The sequence below is a fragment of the Chiloscyllium plagiosum genome, unplaced genomic scaffold (genome assembly GCF_037043375.1).
Source record: "Chiloscyllium plagiosum isolate Xiang-an unplaced genomic scaffold, Cpla_swu_hap1 HiC_scaffold_53X, whole genome shotgun sequence".
NCBI classification, from domain to species: Eukaryota; Metazoa; Chordata; class Chondrichthyes; order Orectolobiformes; family Hemiscylliidae; genus Chiloscyllium; species Chiloscyllium plagiosum.
This window is the reverse complement of record NW_028270191.1, coordinates 18,999,424-19,017,072: the sequence shown is the minus strand read 5'-3', so window position 1 is coordinate 19,017,072 and position 17,649 is coordinate 18,999,424. Positions and strand designations below refer to the sequence as shown.

At 43.0% G+C, this 17,649-nt stretch overlaps 1 protein-coding gene across 1 annotated transcript; it reads left to right on the top strand.

Annotated features, from left to right (window-relative positions):
- Positions 1 to 1,780: 1,780 nt before the first annotated feature.
- LOC122543424 (protein Wnt-6-like) lies at positions 1,781 to 17,180 on the top strand. Its single transcript, XM_043682139.2, has 4 exons — positions 1,781 to 2,006; positions 5,095 to 5,315; positions 7,361 to 7,662; positions 16,054 to 17,180. The coding sequence occupies exons 1-4, from the start codon at positions 1,930 to 1,932 to the stop codon at positions 16,513 to 16,515; spliced, it is 1,062 nt and encodes a 353-aa protein (XP_043538074.1). The 5' UTR covers positions 1,781 to 1,929; the 3' UTR covers positions 16,516 to 17,180.
- The last annotated feature ends 469 nt before the right edge of the window (positions 17,181 to 17,649 follow it).

The following is a 17,649-nucleotide window of genomic DNA, read 5'->3' as shown; positions in this document are numbered from 1 at the left end:
GATCTGGAGGAAAATAATAGTATTGGGCAGGCAATTGATGGATTGACAGTTCTCCTCGTTCTCTGCAAGGTTTAGACATGGGATTAAATTTGAATAAATTCGTCGACAAGTTTCAAAAAGGATTAATAGCGCCAATAAAGCCAAGATTGAAGAATTATTGCCGAGTTCTGGCAGGCGGCTATATGTTGCATTATTATTGTAAAGAAGCACCCGTTCTGACGTGGTGCCTAGTGAGATGTGAGGGACAGATTTGCAGTTCGTGAACTGTTCCGAAGTTGCGCAGCGGCGTTGTTTGCGGATTTCTTTTGGGACGTGACTATCGCTGGCTGGGCCAGGATGAATTGCCCATCCTTCATTGCCCTTGAGAAAGTGGCGGTGAACTGCCTTGGTCAATCCGACTGAGCGCCTCTTTCGGAAGGCAAGTGAGGTTCAACCACGCAGCTGTGGGTCTGGAGTCACATGGAGGCCAGACTAGATGAGGATAGCAGATTTCCGTACCGAAGGGGCATCAGTGAACTAGATGAGTTTTCAGTTACACCAATTCCTTAGTTTTATGGTCACCATTGCTAATATAAAAGTCGTTCCAAAGTTGTTAAATCTCAATTGAGTTTAAATTTCTGAGATCTTTGATTTTGAAAGTTGAACACATGTCTCTGAATCATTAGTCCAGGCTTCTGGCTTAGTAGTCCGGTGACATAACCACTATTACTTTACCCCGAATTGATGGGTGCTGCTAGCTCAGTCGCAATTCTCATCTTTATGGACTATTGCATACAATTGTAATCGCTTTGGACTTCTTGTAGCATAGTATGGTAATAGTGTCCCTACCTCAGAGTCAGAACACACGGACACAAGACCCTCCAGAGGTGTATTCTAGCACGCCTGAGCAGCTTGATTAAAAACATTTAAATCTGAAATAAGACTGCTCCCAGACCTATGGATAATACATGTGCTGATGGCAGCCCAGCGTTGTCCTCTGTCAAGCTACTGAGTAGCCCTTGTTCACAGCCTACTGGAGGACTGTGACCCATCATGCTGTGTTCAGGGTTAGATGGGGATAAGGAATTTCAGAGGGGAAAAGGGCCCGGATTTTGGGAACATTGATCACTTTCCTCTAAATTGCTCAAGTTATTTCTCAGTCCTTCTCTCTATTTATCATCGGAATCTGAAATGGGTTGGCGCAATCATGCACATGAACCGATTTACTGTTCAATTCCTTTGTCAGATGTCAGCTCCTCAAAGATCCGGGTTCAAACTCGCTTCCCCAAAAAAGCCCTCAGACATGAGCGCATCGTGGGCGCTAAAGCCTCGTGGACTGACGGTGGGATTTATTGGAGCGAGATTCTCTTCATAAAACAGGGGGGAAAGTAAACTGAGGAACGGAAGAAAACAGGCTTTTGAAATACAGTCAAGACAAATGAAGAAAGGGGACTGGGAGATATATAAGACGTCAATTGATGTATCGGTCTCGATATGCGCATTCATAGTGAAGATATATTACGTGATGGATGTTAAACACATTGCTTGGGTGTTGAATGGTTACTGGTCTCAGTCTTGTGTATCATTCCGAAACTGGATGCTCGAAATGACGGCCCTTCACCTGCTTCTCAAGCGGCACTGGAAGTGGGACAGGCGCCGTATTACCCTGGGAGGGGAGGGGGTGTCATTGTGGGAGCTGTGGTTTTATTCCTAATGCCCATTTGAGGAGTCGGGATTCTCCTTCCTTCAGTCCCAGCCAGTCGGACACACACAAGTCAAAAGAGAGAGAGAGAGAGAGAGAGAGAAGCGAAATGAAACCCCCTCCCTCCCCCTCCCCTCTCCCAGTCCTTGCGGGAGATGGAAATCCGCGGGTGAACTGAGCGGAACAGGAGAGGGAGGGAGGGAAGGAAGGGGTTCCAGTGCCTCTCTCTGAGCTGGACAGACACCGAGATGTGGCCTTTCGCTGCAGCTCAGCTCCGAGTTTTCTTCTGTCTTCTGTACCCCGCTAACATCATCAGCCTGTGGTGGTGAGTCGGGTCGGGTCTCGGGCTCCCGAGGATACTTGTCGGACAAGGCGTTGTTCGGGCTGGTGGTGGTGTGGGGGGGGGCTTGAGGGGACTTGTAACCGAGGAGGCAGTGGTGTTTTCAGAAGGCAGAGACGGAAAGCAGGAGAGAGCGAGGGGAGAGAGAAGAGAGTGAGTCAGGGACAGGAGGGAGAGGAGCAGATGAGAAACAGGGCGAGAAGAAAGAGGGAGAGGAGAGAGCGAGGAGGGGGAAAGAGTACAGTGGGGAGCGGAGAAAGAGGAAGAAAGTGGAAGGGGAGGGCAAGAGAGGGAAGAGGGGAGATAGAGACCAGTGAAAGAGCTAGAGAGGAGGGATAAGGAGGGAAGAACGGGGCGGAGAAGAGACAGGAAGGGAGAGAGAATGGGAGAGAGAGAGATAATGGGAGAGAGGTATGAGGGAGTGAGAGGGCAAAGAACAAGATGGGAGAGAGTGTGTGGGGAGAGAGAAGAGCGGAGATAGTGATTAAGAAGACGGTGTGATAGAGTAAATGTGAAGAAAGGATGATAGAGGGAGTGAGGAGAGAATATGATAGAGGGAATGAGAAGGGGCGGTCATAGAAGGAGTATTGAGAGAGGATAATAGAGAAAGTGAGGAGGGAGGATGATGGAGAAAGTGAGGAGAGAATATAACAGAGAGATTGAGGAGGGAGAGATAGAGGGAGTGAGGAGAGAGTGCATTAGAGAGTGGAGCAGAAGCAAGATGAACTGTGAGGGTGCAGGGGCTCCATTGTGTTGACAGCCTTTGCTTACTCTCATTTGCAAACAGCACCTGTATCTGGGAAATCCCCAGATAGTTGCTCTTTCCCTGGCTCAGGGCCCGCTGTTTCGAAGCGAACGAGCGCACAAATAGCAGAACCGCTTCATCAGTCGGATTCCTAACTCCTCGCCGTTTATTCATCACGCTCTGTGTACTTGGGAGATAAGGCTTCCCCGTCTCATTCCTGTACAAATTGCCTCGGAGTTCAATCAGTTGCGTTTTCTTGTACACTTCAACCGCGGTTGTGGCACAACCCCTCTGAAAACTCAACGGGTGTATGTGTGCCTGAGAACATGAATGAGTGTGTGAGAGAGAGAGACTATATCCGAGTGTATGCGTGTAAGAGAGTGTCTCCATGTGTGTGTGAGAGAGAGAGAGAGAGAGTGTTTCCGAGAGTATGTTTGTGTGAGAATGTGTGAACGTGTGGGCCTCCGACAGTGTGCTTGTGTGAGAGTGTGTCTCCGAGTCTGTCTGTGTTTCTCTAAGTGTGTGTTTATGTGAAAATGTGAGTGTGTGGGAGAGTATGCCTGACTGTGAGAGTGTATCTCTGAATGTGCGTTTGTGTGAGAATGCGAGTATGTCTGTTTTTGAACGTGTGAGGATGTGCATGAGTGTACAAGGGAGTATATCTGCACATTAGCGAGATTGTGAGAATCTGAGTGCGTGTGTGAGAATCTGTGTGTGAGATTGTGTAGAAGTGTGTGTGTGTCAATGTGTAAGTTTGAGTGTGGTAGAGTGTAACAATGTGTGTCAGTATGTGCCTGTGAGAGTTTATGGGAGTATGTGAATGAGTGTGAGTGAAGTCAGTGGGTTTGTCTCTGTGAGTGAGAGTGTGTATCTGTGTGTGCGAGAGTGTGCATGAGTATCAGTGTTTGTCAGTATGAGAGAGGGAGAGTTAGAGTGTGGCTGGTTGTGGGTGTAGGTGTCGGTGTGTGAATATGTGCATGTAGTGTGAATACGTCTGTGTGTGTATGTGTGTAGTAGTGACTGTATGAGTCCCACTGAGTGAATGTGTGTGTATGTGTTTCACTGGACATGTATGAGTCTGAGTGTTTATGGGAGTGTGTGTGTGAATATAAGAGAGGGAGATGTTTGCCCGCGTCACTGTATGAATTTGTTTGTGAGTGTGGGTGATTATATCGGTTTGTGAATATGCAAGTCTCAGTGCGTGTGTGCGAATGTGTGTCAGTGTGTGTTTTGGAGGTGGTCAGTGTATGTGCGTGCCAGTATGTGTCTGTGGGGTGGGGGGGCGTGTCAATGTGAGTGTGCGTGTATGTGTCAGTGGGAGTCAGTGTGTGTGTCAGTGAGGGTGTGTCTGTATGAATGTACATGTTAATGAGTGAGTGTGTCAGTGTGTGACTGTATGAATGTATGTGTTAATGAGTGTGTCAGTATGTGTGTCTGTATGAATGTATGTGCCATTGAGTGTGTGTATGCACGTGTGTGTCACTGTATTGTATGTCTGTGAATGTATGTTTCTGTATAAATATATGTGTTAATATGTGTGTCAGTGAGTGTATGTCTGCACGAATTTATACATCAGTGTGTGTTTCAGTGATTGTGTTTGGGTGTGTTAGAGTGTGACTCTGTGTGTCAGTGATGACTGAGAGTTCTTGGGAGTGTGCCTATGAATGAATGTGAATGAAGTCAATGGGTTTGTGTTCTGAGTGAGAGTCAGTGCATGAGTGTGTGTCAGTAAGTGTATGTGTGTTTGTGTAAGTGGGTATTTGTCAGTTTGTGTGTGTGTGTGAATGCCACTGATTGTGTGAGACTATGCGTGAGTATCGGTGTTTGTCAGTATGAGACGGAGAGTATGAGCATGAATGTATATGTTAGTGTGTGTCTGTATAAATGTATGTATCAGTGTGTGTTTGTGTATGTGTCAGTCTGTGTCCGTCTGTATGAGTATGTGTCAGTGTGCGTGTGTCACTGTATCAGTGAGTGCATCAGTAATGTTAGTGTGTATCAATGTGAGTGTTAGTGAGTTAGAATGTTAATGTCAGTGTCAGTGTGATGTATGTGAATGTGAGTACATATGTGTGTATCAATGTGTGTGTTTGTCAGTGAATGTGTGTCAGTCTGTGTGTCAGTTTGTGTCTGAGTAAATGTGAACGTGTCAGTGTGTCAGTGAGCGTGTGTGTGAATGCCAGTGCGTTAGCGTGTGTTTCTGTGTGAGTGAATGTGGATTAAGGGTAAATATGTGTCAGTGAATAAGTGTGTCAGTGAAATGTGTGTGGAAGGTCTCGCTTTATTCTGAAGTAACGCTGTGCCGCTGGTTTGACCCCCGCGCTGCAGGGCGGTAGGAAGCCCCTTGGTCATGGATCCCAACAGCATCTGCAGGAAAGCCAAGCGGCTGGCAGGCAGGCAGGCTGAACTGTGTCAGACTCAACCGGAGATCGTCAGCGAGGTGGCGAAGGGAGCCCGCCTTGGGATCCGGGAATGCCAGCACCAGTTCCGATTCCGCAAGTGGAACTGCACCACTCACAAGAAATACTTCAGCAAGATCCTGCAACAAGGTAGAGATTCTGACTCTGGCCTGTGTTAGGTTGAGGAGGATAGGAGGGGGATTCTATTCCAACGTTATTCCAACCAACTGGAGGATCGAATGCACACCCATGTTTGCAGGAGACCCTGGGGAGTAGGGGCAAACACAGAGAGAGAAACCCAGACAGACGTGCGAGACTATAAAGCAGACAGGGACCGCCAAACCAAGACAGGAAACAAGCTTGTCCAATAGATTGTCAGGTAGCAGGGCGAGGCAACACCTGGCCAATCAAAGCAAACCGCAGAGAGAGAAGGAGCGAGGGGTGTGAATGAACTGCTTAAACAGGGGTTAGAAAACACTGGAGGTACTTTGTCTCCTCAGAAAGCAGGGTCCCTGCTTAGCCTGGATGGATATCTCATGACTGGAATTCAGCAAAGCTCCTGCACACTGTGGATCATGGCCCTCCAGTGCGCAGCCTCAAGTCCCACTGCTGTAGGATATCTATTTATTTATGTATTTATTTACGCACGATACAAATTGATTCAGGACACACAGCGCAGTCTATTCAGGTATCAAGCCACTGTCAAAGATGCGGTTTTACACACACACAGTCCTCAGACAGATTGCAGCAGGGCAGAGCTCGCTGGCCTTGGGCATTCCGTCCCCAGCTTCCCAGGATATTGCTCACTTCTGCCGTCAGTTTCGACTCCAGCATTTCTGGTGCATTCCTAGTGTATTCCCAATGTCACATCCGTGTAATCCCATTGTATTGCCGATGTATTCCAGTGTAATCCCGGTGTATCCCCTCAGTGTTCTCGGTGTAATTCTGGTGCATTCCCAGTGTATTCTTAGTGTATTCCCCAATGTATTTCTGATTATTCCAGTTTCATCCTGGTGCATTCCCAATGTATTCCAAGTATGTTCGTGGTGTATTCATGCCTCCCGCCCCCCCCCCCCCCCCCCCCCCCATTACCGGATCCGCTCTCACTAGTTCCCCAATCGGAATCCTTCCTTCAGTTTGGTGTTATCTGTGTGAACACGTTCACATCGTAGTCAATTTCAATAAGTAATTCACTTCCTGGATGTAAACTGTTAATTGCATTTTTAAAAACAATTTGCATTTTCCCAAACCCGGACCCAATTCTTTTTGGGTCTCTTCATTCAGTTCCCAGTTATAAACTGCTCAGGGAGGCTGTGAAGGATCAGCAAGGAAGCAAACCTGACCAGCCAATGGTGACCAACCAGGTTAACTGTCTGCTTTTGAAATTCGGTTTTGGGATGTAGCTAGCACTGGCAAGGCCAGCCTGTGTTGCCCATCCCTGAACTGTTCTTGAGACTCCACAGTCTTTTGCTGTTACAGTTTGATACAACTGAATGGCTTGCTGCGCCATTTCAGAGGGCAGTTAAGAGTCAACCACTTTGCTGTGGGTCTGGAGTCATATGCAGGCCAGACCATGGAAGGACGGCAGTTTCCTTCCCTAAAGGACATTAATGAACCAGATAAATTTTTCAGAAAACCCAGTTGCTTTATGACTATTAGTGAAACCAGCTTTTTTAAATTCCAGACTTAGGAACAGGTTGCATTTACATTCCTGGACTCCCACTGTTACCTTGTACCAACCCCAAAAGTGTGGTCTCGGGTGCACAGGTTTTCGCTTGGAGTGTGACAAGGGCAGGCAGGCAGCGAAATTGGGCAAAGTTTTGATTTTGGGCTCAGTCTGCATGTGGGCAGACAACAACCCAATGCTCAGAGCCGAAATGAATCCAGGGAGAGAGGGGTGAATGTGGGACGCACTGATAGTGGATGACGGGGGGGGGGGGGGGGGGGGGGTGATGGGAGATGGTATCAGTGCAGTTCAAAGGAGAGAAAGGAATAGGAAGTGATGGGTGAGACAAGAGGCAGCTGGAGCACAGCATTAACCTGAGTTGAATGGTCTTTTACAGTGTGAATGCATTTGATTATGGTGGCATTCATACATTGTATGTAATCCATACATTGTGTATCTGGTTAATATTGTGTGGTGGCTGTTATACAGTTGGCCACTTGCCATATACTAGCCCTCTTCTTCTCACCAGATATCAGGGAGACTGCCTTCGTTTCCGCTGTCACCTCGGCTGGGGTGCTCTACACGGTGAGCCAGGCCTGCAGCATGGGCGAGCTGCTGCAGTGCGGGTGTGAGCGCACCCTGAACCGGGTGCCACTGCCCCGCTCGCCCACTCCTGGCACCGAGGCCACAGCCTGGGAGTGGGGCGGATGCGGAGATGACGTGGAGTTCGGCTACGCCAAGTCCAAGCAGTTCATGGATGCCGAGAGGAAGCAAGGACAGAACGACATCAAATCCTTGATTAACCTGCACAATAACGAGGCTGGGCGCTTGGTAGGTTCAAAGTGCCATCAGAATCGGGTCTACTTTATTTCACACAAATTGCTGTGTGGGTGATTTTCTTATGAAACAAACTTTCTTAAGTATTAGTAACACTAGAGGAAGATGCTCTTGTTCTTGCTTGCCTGTAGAGTCCTGACTGCCCAAAGGCCAACTTATTCCACTGTTCAATGCACTCCTGGAACATCCAGTTACTGCTGTGTCCGAGATCAATGAACACTGCCACTCGGCACCATTCAGTGGGAGCATGTCCAGTTCTGTGAGAGGCTCACTGACCTGAAAGGTTAATTCTGTTTCTCTCTCCACAGAGGCTACCTGACCTGCCAAATATTTCCAGCACTTTCTGGGTTTTTTTGTTTATTAAAGAGTCAGACTTGCCACAGTAGTCTGCCTTTGCAATACTGGCAATGTTTTGAATTCTTACTTCCACACAGTTGGTTCGATTTTTTAAAAGAAAAGATTCAACTAGTTAAACATTGAAGGATAGTTTCACATCCAGATTTCATCACTGTAGGATAGGTGCTGTTTCTTGTTGTTATGACCACTGTATGTATCCTTTTGACAAATCAGAGCCCCCCAGACAACTCCCTTTGATGGAGGGGAAAATGGGCAAGTTTTATTTTAAAAATTCACTCCCTGGCCAGGCCAGCATTTGTTGTCCATCCCTAATTGCCCTGGGTAGTGATGAGCCACCATCTTGAGCTGTTGTAGTCGTTCAGGTAGAGAGACACTCACAGTGTTGTTTGGGAGTGAGTTCCAGGACTTTGAGCAATAACAATGAAGGAACAGCAACATAGTCTCAATTTCTTGTCCTAGTTTGTATGTTCATTTGTCGGTTTGAAAGTCAGGGTGGTATGTGGCTAAGAGGAGATGGTGCTTTCATTGGAACTTGGATATGTCTTGCTCTTTGTTTTTCATGGGACTTCAGAGAACTTAAGGAAACCATTCTCTCCGTCATATCTATACTGGCTCTCTGCTAGCCCAAACCAAACCAAATCCCCTGTTCTCTCCTTCTCTGATTTTCACCTGACAATCTATGCCTTAACTAGTCTCTAGAGCAAAGTATTTGAAGGTCTAGCTCTGGGAGAAGCAGAAATTTATGACCTCAATCCTGCAGTTAACAACCCTAATTTAATTGGCCTCTCCTCAATAAGGTGCAATTGTCTCTCTTTCGGAGCTTGATCAAACCTCCCTCCAAAATTTAAGATGAAACTGCTTCCCAACCACTCTTCTCTCTCCTCAAGACTTCCTCACCTGATGAAATTACCTTTGTTTCACGCCAATCCCAGCTTGCCTACAGTCCTAACCTGTTTGCTTTGACATGAAGCATGCAGCTTCTACACATTGTGGATGACAATTCTGTACAGATGTTCTATTACTAACCAGAAATAGAAATTCATATGGAGCTGTGTTTTTTGGTTGCATAACAAATATGGATTTTGCAGAAATCAGTCAATATTATCATGAGTATCACAATTGGTAACTTTGATGCTGTGGGCTGATTAAACTGAACAAAAGAGGGAATTGATTGCATTGAAGTAATTTCCTGCCATGCACTAAATAACAGGTGAGGTACTAAGCACTAGAGTCATAGAGTCAGCGAGATGTACAGCATGGAAACAGACCCATCGGTCCAACTTGTCCATGCTGACCAGATATCCTAACCTAATCTAGTCTCATTTGCCAGCATTTGGCCCATATCCCTCTAAACCCTTCCTATTTATATACCTATCCAGATGCCTTTTAAATGCTGTAATTATACCAGCCTCCACCACTTCCTCTGGCAACTCATTCCATACACGCACCACCCTCTGTGTGAAAAAGTTGTCCCTGAGGTCTCTTTTATATCTTTCCCCTCTCACCTTAAACCTATGCCCTCTAGCTCTGGACTCCCCCACCCCAGGGAAAAGACTTTATCATGCCCTTCATGATTTTATAAACCTCATTAAGGTCACTCCTCAGCCTCTGACGCTTCAGGGAAAACAGCCCTAGCTTGTTGAACCTCTCCCTATAGCTCAAATCCTCAAACCCTGGAAACATCCTTGTAAATCTTTTCTGAACCCTTTCAAGTTTTACAACATATTTCCGATAGGAAGGACACCAGACTTGCATGCAATATTCCAAAAATGGCCTAACCAATGTCCTGTACAGCTGCATCATCATCATCATCATCCCCCAAAATAACATTTTAATTTTAATTTGTGGTTTGGACTTTTGTTACTGCGCCCCTTGGGAGCTGTCAGTGCTATCTTCTGTTTAATTTGGACGATCAGTTAGCATTTAATATAGTGGATCTCCAAGTCACTGGTACAAGCCTTGTGGCATTGGGGTAGTGTCCTTATATCTGGACCAGAAGGTCCCACCTGCCCTCAAGGTATGCTGCAACATGTCCAACAACTTGATTAAAAGTAACTTTTCTTTTAGAACTCCAAGTCAATGTCACAGAGGAGCTATCAGTCCCAGCAGCAGAGGTCCTGCAGTGCACTGGGTGACATCCTTGAAGAACAGTCACGCTAGCTTGCGCAATGCAACACAGGTTCTACTAGTGAAAAAGCAGAGTTGGCACAGTGCATTTCAAATGTCCTGGTTAACTATGACTTCTTTGCAAATATTAATATATTCATGCTATCTCATTTTACCCCCAAAATATTGAGTTTGTCCATTTCGTGCTTTTCCATGTCAAAACTAAACCTTAGTTCTCCATAAAATATAAATATAATTCTGTTCAAAGTGTAATATATACGCACTAATCAATCTCAACACAGGCTGAAGAGGAAGATTTTTTTCACCAATGGACCAAGTGTCAGCACATTCTTTAAATGTATTTGAATAGAATCATTTTGAACAAGGTAATGAGTAAGTAACATGTTACATGACCAATAAAAGATGGACATGTCAGATGCATTTACCTTTAACAGACCTAATACCCACATAGAGCATAGCAGGCAATAGTGAGGGAACAAAGCATCCAATTTGAAAGTGAATATGGACCAATGATAATATTCCAGTACATTGTCTTACACTGGCAGTATTCAATGCTTAATCACCAGTAAAGTGCATAATCTCTTCTTAATACAGAGGTGCATTGGCATTCTATATATAAAGATACAGAAATGTGTGCATAGAAAGGTGCTGATAATGCATACTATTCATTATTCCCCTATCATCAAGAGATCAACTAGATTATTGGGCAATCTCTGACTATTTAGTCAAAACGTCTTTCCACGAGAACCTGGACATTCGTCCAGCATCAATACTTTCAGTGTTTAGCAGGGCCAGTGACTTTATCAATTCCATACCTGTGTTTAGTAACTGCCATGTCCTTTCACCTTCAGTACAGTTGCAATGCTGATTTAAGTTAAACTAAACAACTTTATTAAATGTTCATTTCAGCATTGTTCTAGAAATGGTGTAAAAGCATATCAATCACTGTTAATTCAAACCCTACTGTGCAAAACTGTATTTATATTCTGCGTAGCTGTGGTAGAACTCACTAAAAGTTAAAACAGTGAATCACTCTATAACTTGATGACTTTTAAGGCAATCTGATTTATAGGGAACTGACCTAAACTGCAAACCTGTAAAGCTACTTTTGGGGTAGACTTTAAACCATGTCCCAGAGGTGAAAAGGCAGCGATCTCAGTAACTGTATTACTTAGTCTCTACTGAGAAACAAGATAACCCCAATCAGCCTGAACTGGATTCCAAGCTGAAAAACACAAGTGACAGGGGTCTGTATTTACAAGCTGTATTAGAAAATTGGATAGGGCAGTCTCACCATTACTGTACCATAAATAAAAGATGTCAATGAATATGTACATTCATTATTCATTTCAGGTTGTGAACTGATGGTTTCCAAATTATATTTCCTTGATAGCTTTTCAGTTGATAAACCAGTTACTGTAAATGTTTATGCTGCTCCTTTAAATTAACTTCAAAGAAATGCAGATGGTGTAATTCTCCCCAGCTGATTTCCTTATCTCTCAGCTGCCTCTGCAATGCTAAATGAGAGAGTCAATGGTTATCACATCCAAACAAGAAAGTGAGGTTGAGGCCACAAACAGATCAACCATGATCTTTTTGAACAGGCTCTCGGGGCCAAATTGCCTACTTCTGCTTCTAAATCATAGGATTGCATGTTCACCCTCCAGGCAGTAAGCACACACATTAAAAACTACCCCAGTGTGCCAATTGTGTATCATTTTCAATCCTCATCATTGCTCTTTTGTACTAGTAGAAGGACCTTCTTCAATCTTCTTGCTGAACTAATTTTCAACATAAATAGTCACAGAACCACTTATTCAGGCTTCAGGGTGTTGTTTTCATATCGGTACATGGCTGTTGACTATTAACATTGAGACTTCTTAATTCTAACATTAGATTAAGGTTGCCTGGAAACCACTTGCCACTGTCAAAGCCCTCCAAGGCTAAAACCAAAGAGGAAAAGGTGAACTGAAACAAAGCAAGCTCGAGTGTAGTGCTGGAATATTTGTGCTACATTCATATGTCACTTCTGTTTTTGTAGCTCTGTCACCTATTTAAATTAAGTTAGTAAACGCGAACTTGAAATTGTCATCACAGTGTGTGTCATTGAATATATTTAAAGCTGAGTTAGACAGACTTTTGATTGACAAGGGAGTTAAGAGTTATTGGAGGTAAATAGGTTGCAATCAGATCAGCCTTGATCTTACTGAATGGCAGAGCAGGTTTCTAATGCTTATGTTTTTGTGCTTTGATCTGAAGATATCAGCAATAGTAATTTCTAGGTTGAGGGCTCATTGGTAATGTAATTACTGAACATCAAAGCATTTTGCCAAATTTCTGTTTGGTGAGAGATGACAAAAGGTAACATAATTTGTACAGTGGACTTTTTTTTGTTTATTGGAATGTACGTAAAAATCCTGCATCATTAGTTAAATGGAGCGTTGTCATGTAGCAACTTGTGTGAAATGCTAAAATTGCAGTAAAAAAAAACACCCTCAGGAAGTGACTTAACGTTTGGGTCATGTAATGTCCAATATGTAATTAAGATTTTACTTTTGCAAATGCTAAACAGAATTCTGGTGCACTACATGTTCACAATCCATGCCTTGAATATCTGTGTCGTGCTAAATAGTTTAACTGTTTACCTGTTCAAATCCTGATGAAATATTTCAACAAAGTACACTTTCAATGAAGCAAATTCCAATTACAGGTATAGCAAACCTAGATAATCTTATTGCAAAATGCATAGTAGACCTGAATAGAAACAATTGAACGATAGATTGAAGTTGCTGATGGACCTGATATGTAGATTGAGACACAGAAAATTCATTGTCTCAGGTCAGTGCCCATGTCTGCAAAATGAGCCAACATAGAGAATTTATGATTCTCTAGAGTACTGAATACTGGTACAGTAATTTGATATAAATATTCGCAATGTTGGACTTTAAAAAGAGCCGATTGCCTGCACTGTGCTGAAGATATGTGTTTATCTGGAGCAATCTTTTGCTGTCAACTCTGAGTGTGTGGTTGTTAAGGTAGTTAACTCATGTGGGGGTCAGAATTCCTTTGGGCGCAACGTGTCGTAAAGTTTTGAGTGTGTTCGTGAAGATTTCCTTTATTCAGTCCCAACGAATCACAAAAATATTTTTGGAGTTCATAACTTTAGAACATTAACACATATTCAGCCATGCAAATATTTTGGACATTTAATTGCAATCTTTTGGACTACAGAAAAAGTATATTTTAGAAAAGAACAAATAACATCCTTAAAACACGTGTTTTCAAATACATTTTCATGCATTCTCTTAAAACACGATCTTTTAGAACACATTTTGCAGAACACTGAATACATTATTTTACCACATACGTTTAAGAACCTGTAAACCTTTTTAGGACATGTGAACATTATTTTAGAACAAATCATTTTGAAATATTCATTTTTCACATGAGCAAAAGTGTTCTTTTAAGAGTGTGCCATTCCTTCCACATTATATTCGGCATTCACAGAAAGCGATCACAGAATGTAACATTTCAGTACTTAAGAATACAGTATTATGGTTTGAGACTAGTTTCTGTGGAAAGTACAGAAACATCTCTTAGAGAACTTGTTCTTTCAGCACATACATTTGCATTTGCAATAATTGCCAGAGGGAATTTTTGAAATTTTAAAATGTTCTTGTACAATGGAATTTCACAGGAAATAGAGTTCCGATTACTGCGTATAACGGCAGCAGAACAAAAAGCCTAGATTCATTATATGTGCATTTATTATTCATTATAATAATACATTTATAATTTTACTGTAAATAGCAAGTCAAGAAAATATCTGTTTGCAATGGTACCAACACATAGCATTCATCCCTCTCTCACACTGTATGCAACATTTTTGAAACGTTAATTTGAATGTGTATGAACAGTTACATGTACTGATAGTTGGTCATGGTAAGTCAAGTGTAGTCTTCAGGTAAAATTTGGTTAGAGACTAGGGGTAACTGACCAGGAATTCCAGAAATAGTTAAATCTCCGTTTTAAAGTGATCAATCTACTTGATTTATATTTTCCCATTATAAGCTCCTATGACCTCATTTATAATGAAAACTGCCTGAATAAACTTGTCACGAATTAATTACACCTTCCTATAAGTTGTTTATTGTCACACTTTTTCATTGAACAGTAGCATGAAGTAGTGGAAGAAATTTCAGGTAGATTAAATATCTGACAGGGTAGCATGGACGTTGCTTTTGTATCTTTCCACTCTTCCCTTACAGAATTGTGTGAAGTAATGGGAAATATTCCCCGGCTGATTAACAATCTGACAGGCCTAACTTGAGTGCTTCTTCTGTGTCCTTGGCCCCATTTTGTTAAACCATGCCCGCCTCCACCTCACCCCCCCGCCCCCCGAGAAAGCACTGCAGCACTACCACTGGCAGGAGGGTGTCATTACAGCTTGACCGGTTCAGATTGACAATTTCCACAACAAATCTTGACATTTAGGAGACTTAATTGAAAAAAAAGTTGGAAACGCAGAGTGATGATCAAAAGTAGTTTTTAGATGTAGCAGAATTAGAGTATGTGTGTCATTGAACCAAGAGAGGCGAGTGTAATTCAGTTCCATTGTAAAATCATTCTTATTTTTGTACTTTATTATTAAATCCATTGTATACATCGACACTAGGATTATCAATATCCCATTCCCCCACCAATGATGCCACTGGAGTATATTTACTGATGGGGATAGGAAGAGGGCACAGCTACAGTGACAAACATATAAGAGTAGCCTTCACTGCAAACATAGACAGAAGAATTTATATGAAAATCCTCAGTTACAACAATCATAATTGCAATAGTGAGTTCAACTCGAAGTTACTTCATTGGCCGAAATAAGTGTTTAATATGTGTTAATCCAAATATTTGAGTGAGTTTGAATTTCTGAATAGATATGCTTCTGTCTCGAAGTACATGTGCTTGTATTTATCAGTGGCACATGTTGAGGAACCAATTAGGGCCCTTAAAAGCGGGAGTGTATTATTTGCTATTTAAATGGAAGGTCACACCTGGTCCAAACTTTCTGTCACTGGGTAGCAATATTCTCAACTATATAGTCAAGTCTCCTGTGTTTACAAAACAAATTCTGAAGTCCCACCGGTTGCCTAAGAGCATATTGATAATGATGCAGAGACCAACTGCCTCAGTGTAGTCGAACTGGATTGTTCTTTTGAATTAACACTGACACATTAGCAAAGCAGAAGTGTCGTTTGCACCAGGATGTTTTTATTCAACATAAACATAATAAATGAAACACAAACCCTGAGAGTGTTAATTTTTTATTCACCTTTTACAAGATCACTTTTTTTTAAGCTAACTTTTTACATAGTTTTACATGATAGAAAAGGTTACAGGAGCCTTGTGTGGAACACAAATACCATCAACCTGTTGGAGCAGAATCAACAAAATAGACTATTTGTTCCTTATGCCATTGCTTGGTGTGGGGAGTGTGCCGTGTGCAAAGCTTGCTGCCATGTTTTCTACATCACTACAGTGACTACACTTCAAAACGTGAGAGGCTGTCAAACACTTTGAGATGGCCAGAAAAAAAATGAAAGCTGCTATATAAATGCGAGTCTTCATTTAATTGTTAGCATAACCATCTGTTGCATTTCCCCTCTCACGTACAAGACTAGCATATAAAACGTATCTCATTTCAATGGAATGTCATTCTTCATAGCAAGCGCAAAGTCAATTAATTGCTGCATAAGATCAATTTCTTGTACAGATCAAACTTCTGTCTCCTTCCAGTCAACCAGTTCAATGCGGTTTTTGTGTGTTGTTTCAATGACAATGTTCATGAAATATATTGTTAAAGTCTTGTTTCTCTCTCTCCGCTATCGCCTTTAACTTCAGATGATTAAGAATTACATGCGAACTGAGTGTAAATGCCATGGCCTGTCCGGCTCCTGTGCTGTTAAGACTTGCTGGAAGAAAATGCCCCATTTCCGCGAGGTTGGCGACCGCCTATTGGACCGCTTCAATGGCGCCTTCAAGGTGATGGGCGGCAATGATGGGAAGACATTGATCCCAGTGGGGCACAACATCAAACAGCCAGATAAACAGGACCTGATTTACTCTGCCGAATCCCCCGATTTCTGCCTCCCCAACAGGCGCACTGGTTCTCCAGGGACGCGGGGCAGGGTGTGCAATGGCACAGCTATGGATGTCAGTGGCTGTGATCTCCTGTGCTGTGGCCGGGGGCACCGGGAGGAGACAGTGAGTTTCCAGGAAAACTGCCAATGTCGCTTCCATTGGTGCTGTGTGGTGCAGTGCAGACAATGCGCTGTCCGAAAAGAACTCAGCATCTGCATGTAGCCAGAATGCTTCCCCATAAGACAGTATTCCTCGAACTTGCGTTAAACCGAAATTGCAAAGCAAACCATTTGTTATCCAAAGAGCAAGAATTTTGGATGGGATGAGGTGGAATATACTACTCATATCTGCGCTGCAAAGTCCCCAGGCAGGAATTCGGAGTGAGGGATAACGTATGAAAATTAGCGCACCTTGCTACTCTGAAAGATTGTAAAATGTCTTGAAAAGGAGCAATTTTGTAAGTGCTCAGACCACTCTTCAGATCAACAGTGTGACCATTCAACGATTTTGTGGAGTACACCCCATTGTGGGAGGGGATACGGGGCAGGAGGTGCATGTTGCCTGCAGCGTAGAAGCGCTATAAACAGTTAGAAGAAATATATCATTTCTGACTGAACACATATAGAGCTATTTTTGTATGTTTGTGAAAAGGTAGAGGGATTTTGCTCTGTGGGTCATTAATAAAACGCTGCCCAGATCAGTGTGTTAGGAGGTCAAGTTAATTAATCGTTGCAGCATTGGGCTCCCTAATGTTGGCCCAGTTCATGTTCAATAGCATGAGATGTGAAAATTGGTTATTTAAAAACGTTTGCTTCTCTGATCAAGTGGTTTATTTTTCATTTGCTGGATATCTGTGCAGGAAATATTCTGCATAATAAATGGAATGGAAAAGATCTCAGTGTTTCGTTTTAGCCCCTGGGTGAGTGTGACTGGAGAATCTATGTGTCTGCGTGCCTGAGCCCTGAGAGAGTGAGGGTGATCAGGTGAATGTGTGATTTTGTGTGTGCGTACATGTGTATTGGGTGTCTATATGCATGTGTGTTTGTGTGTACGTCCATGTATGTGAATCAGCAAGTGCATATGATGTGGTTGTGTGCACTTGCATAGATTTGTACATTAATGCGTACATATTTATGCAAGTGTTTGTGTGTGTGTATATTTATACTGCACAGTGAAATCCAACAATTCTACTTTGTTAAAACCATGAAAAGAAAAGTTCAAAGTCGTGATGGGTTGGTAACCCGGTGACACCTTACGCTTGAGAGGCAATTGACTTTGGGGCTGGCCTTTAGCCTTTAGAATGAAGTCTGTCTGATGGGGTACCTTAGGCATATTTGAAGTATTAAGGTTAGAGAT

Coding starts and splice junctions, on each gene's coding strand:
- LOC122543424 (XM_043682139.2), top strand. CDS start 1,930: ATGTGGCCTTTCGCTGCAGCTCAGCTCCGAGTTTTCTTCTGTCTTCTG. Junction 2,007..5,094: donor AACATCATCAGCCTGTGGTG/GTGAGTCGGGTC, acceptor CCCGCGCTGCAG/GGCGGTAGGAAGCCCCTTGG. Junction 7,663..16,053: donor ATAACGAGGCTGGGCGCTTG/GTAGGTTCAAAG, acceptor CTTTAACTTCAG/ATGATTAAGAATTACATGCG.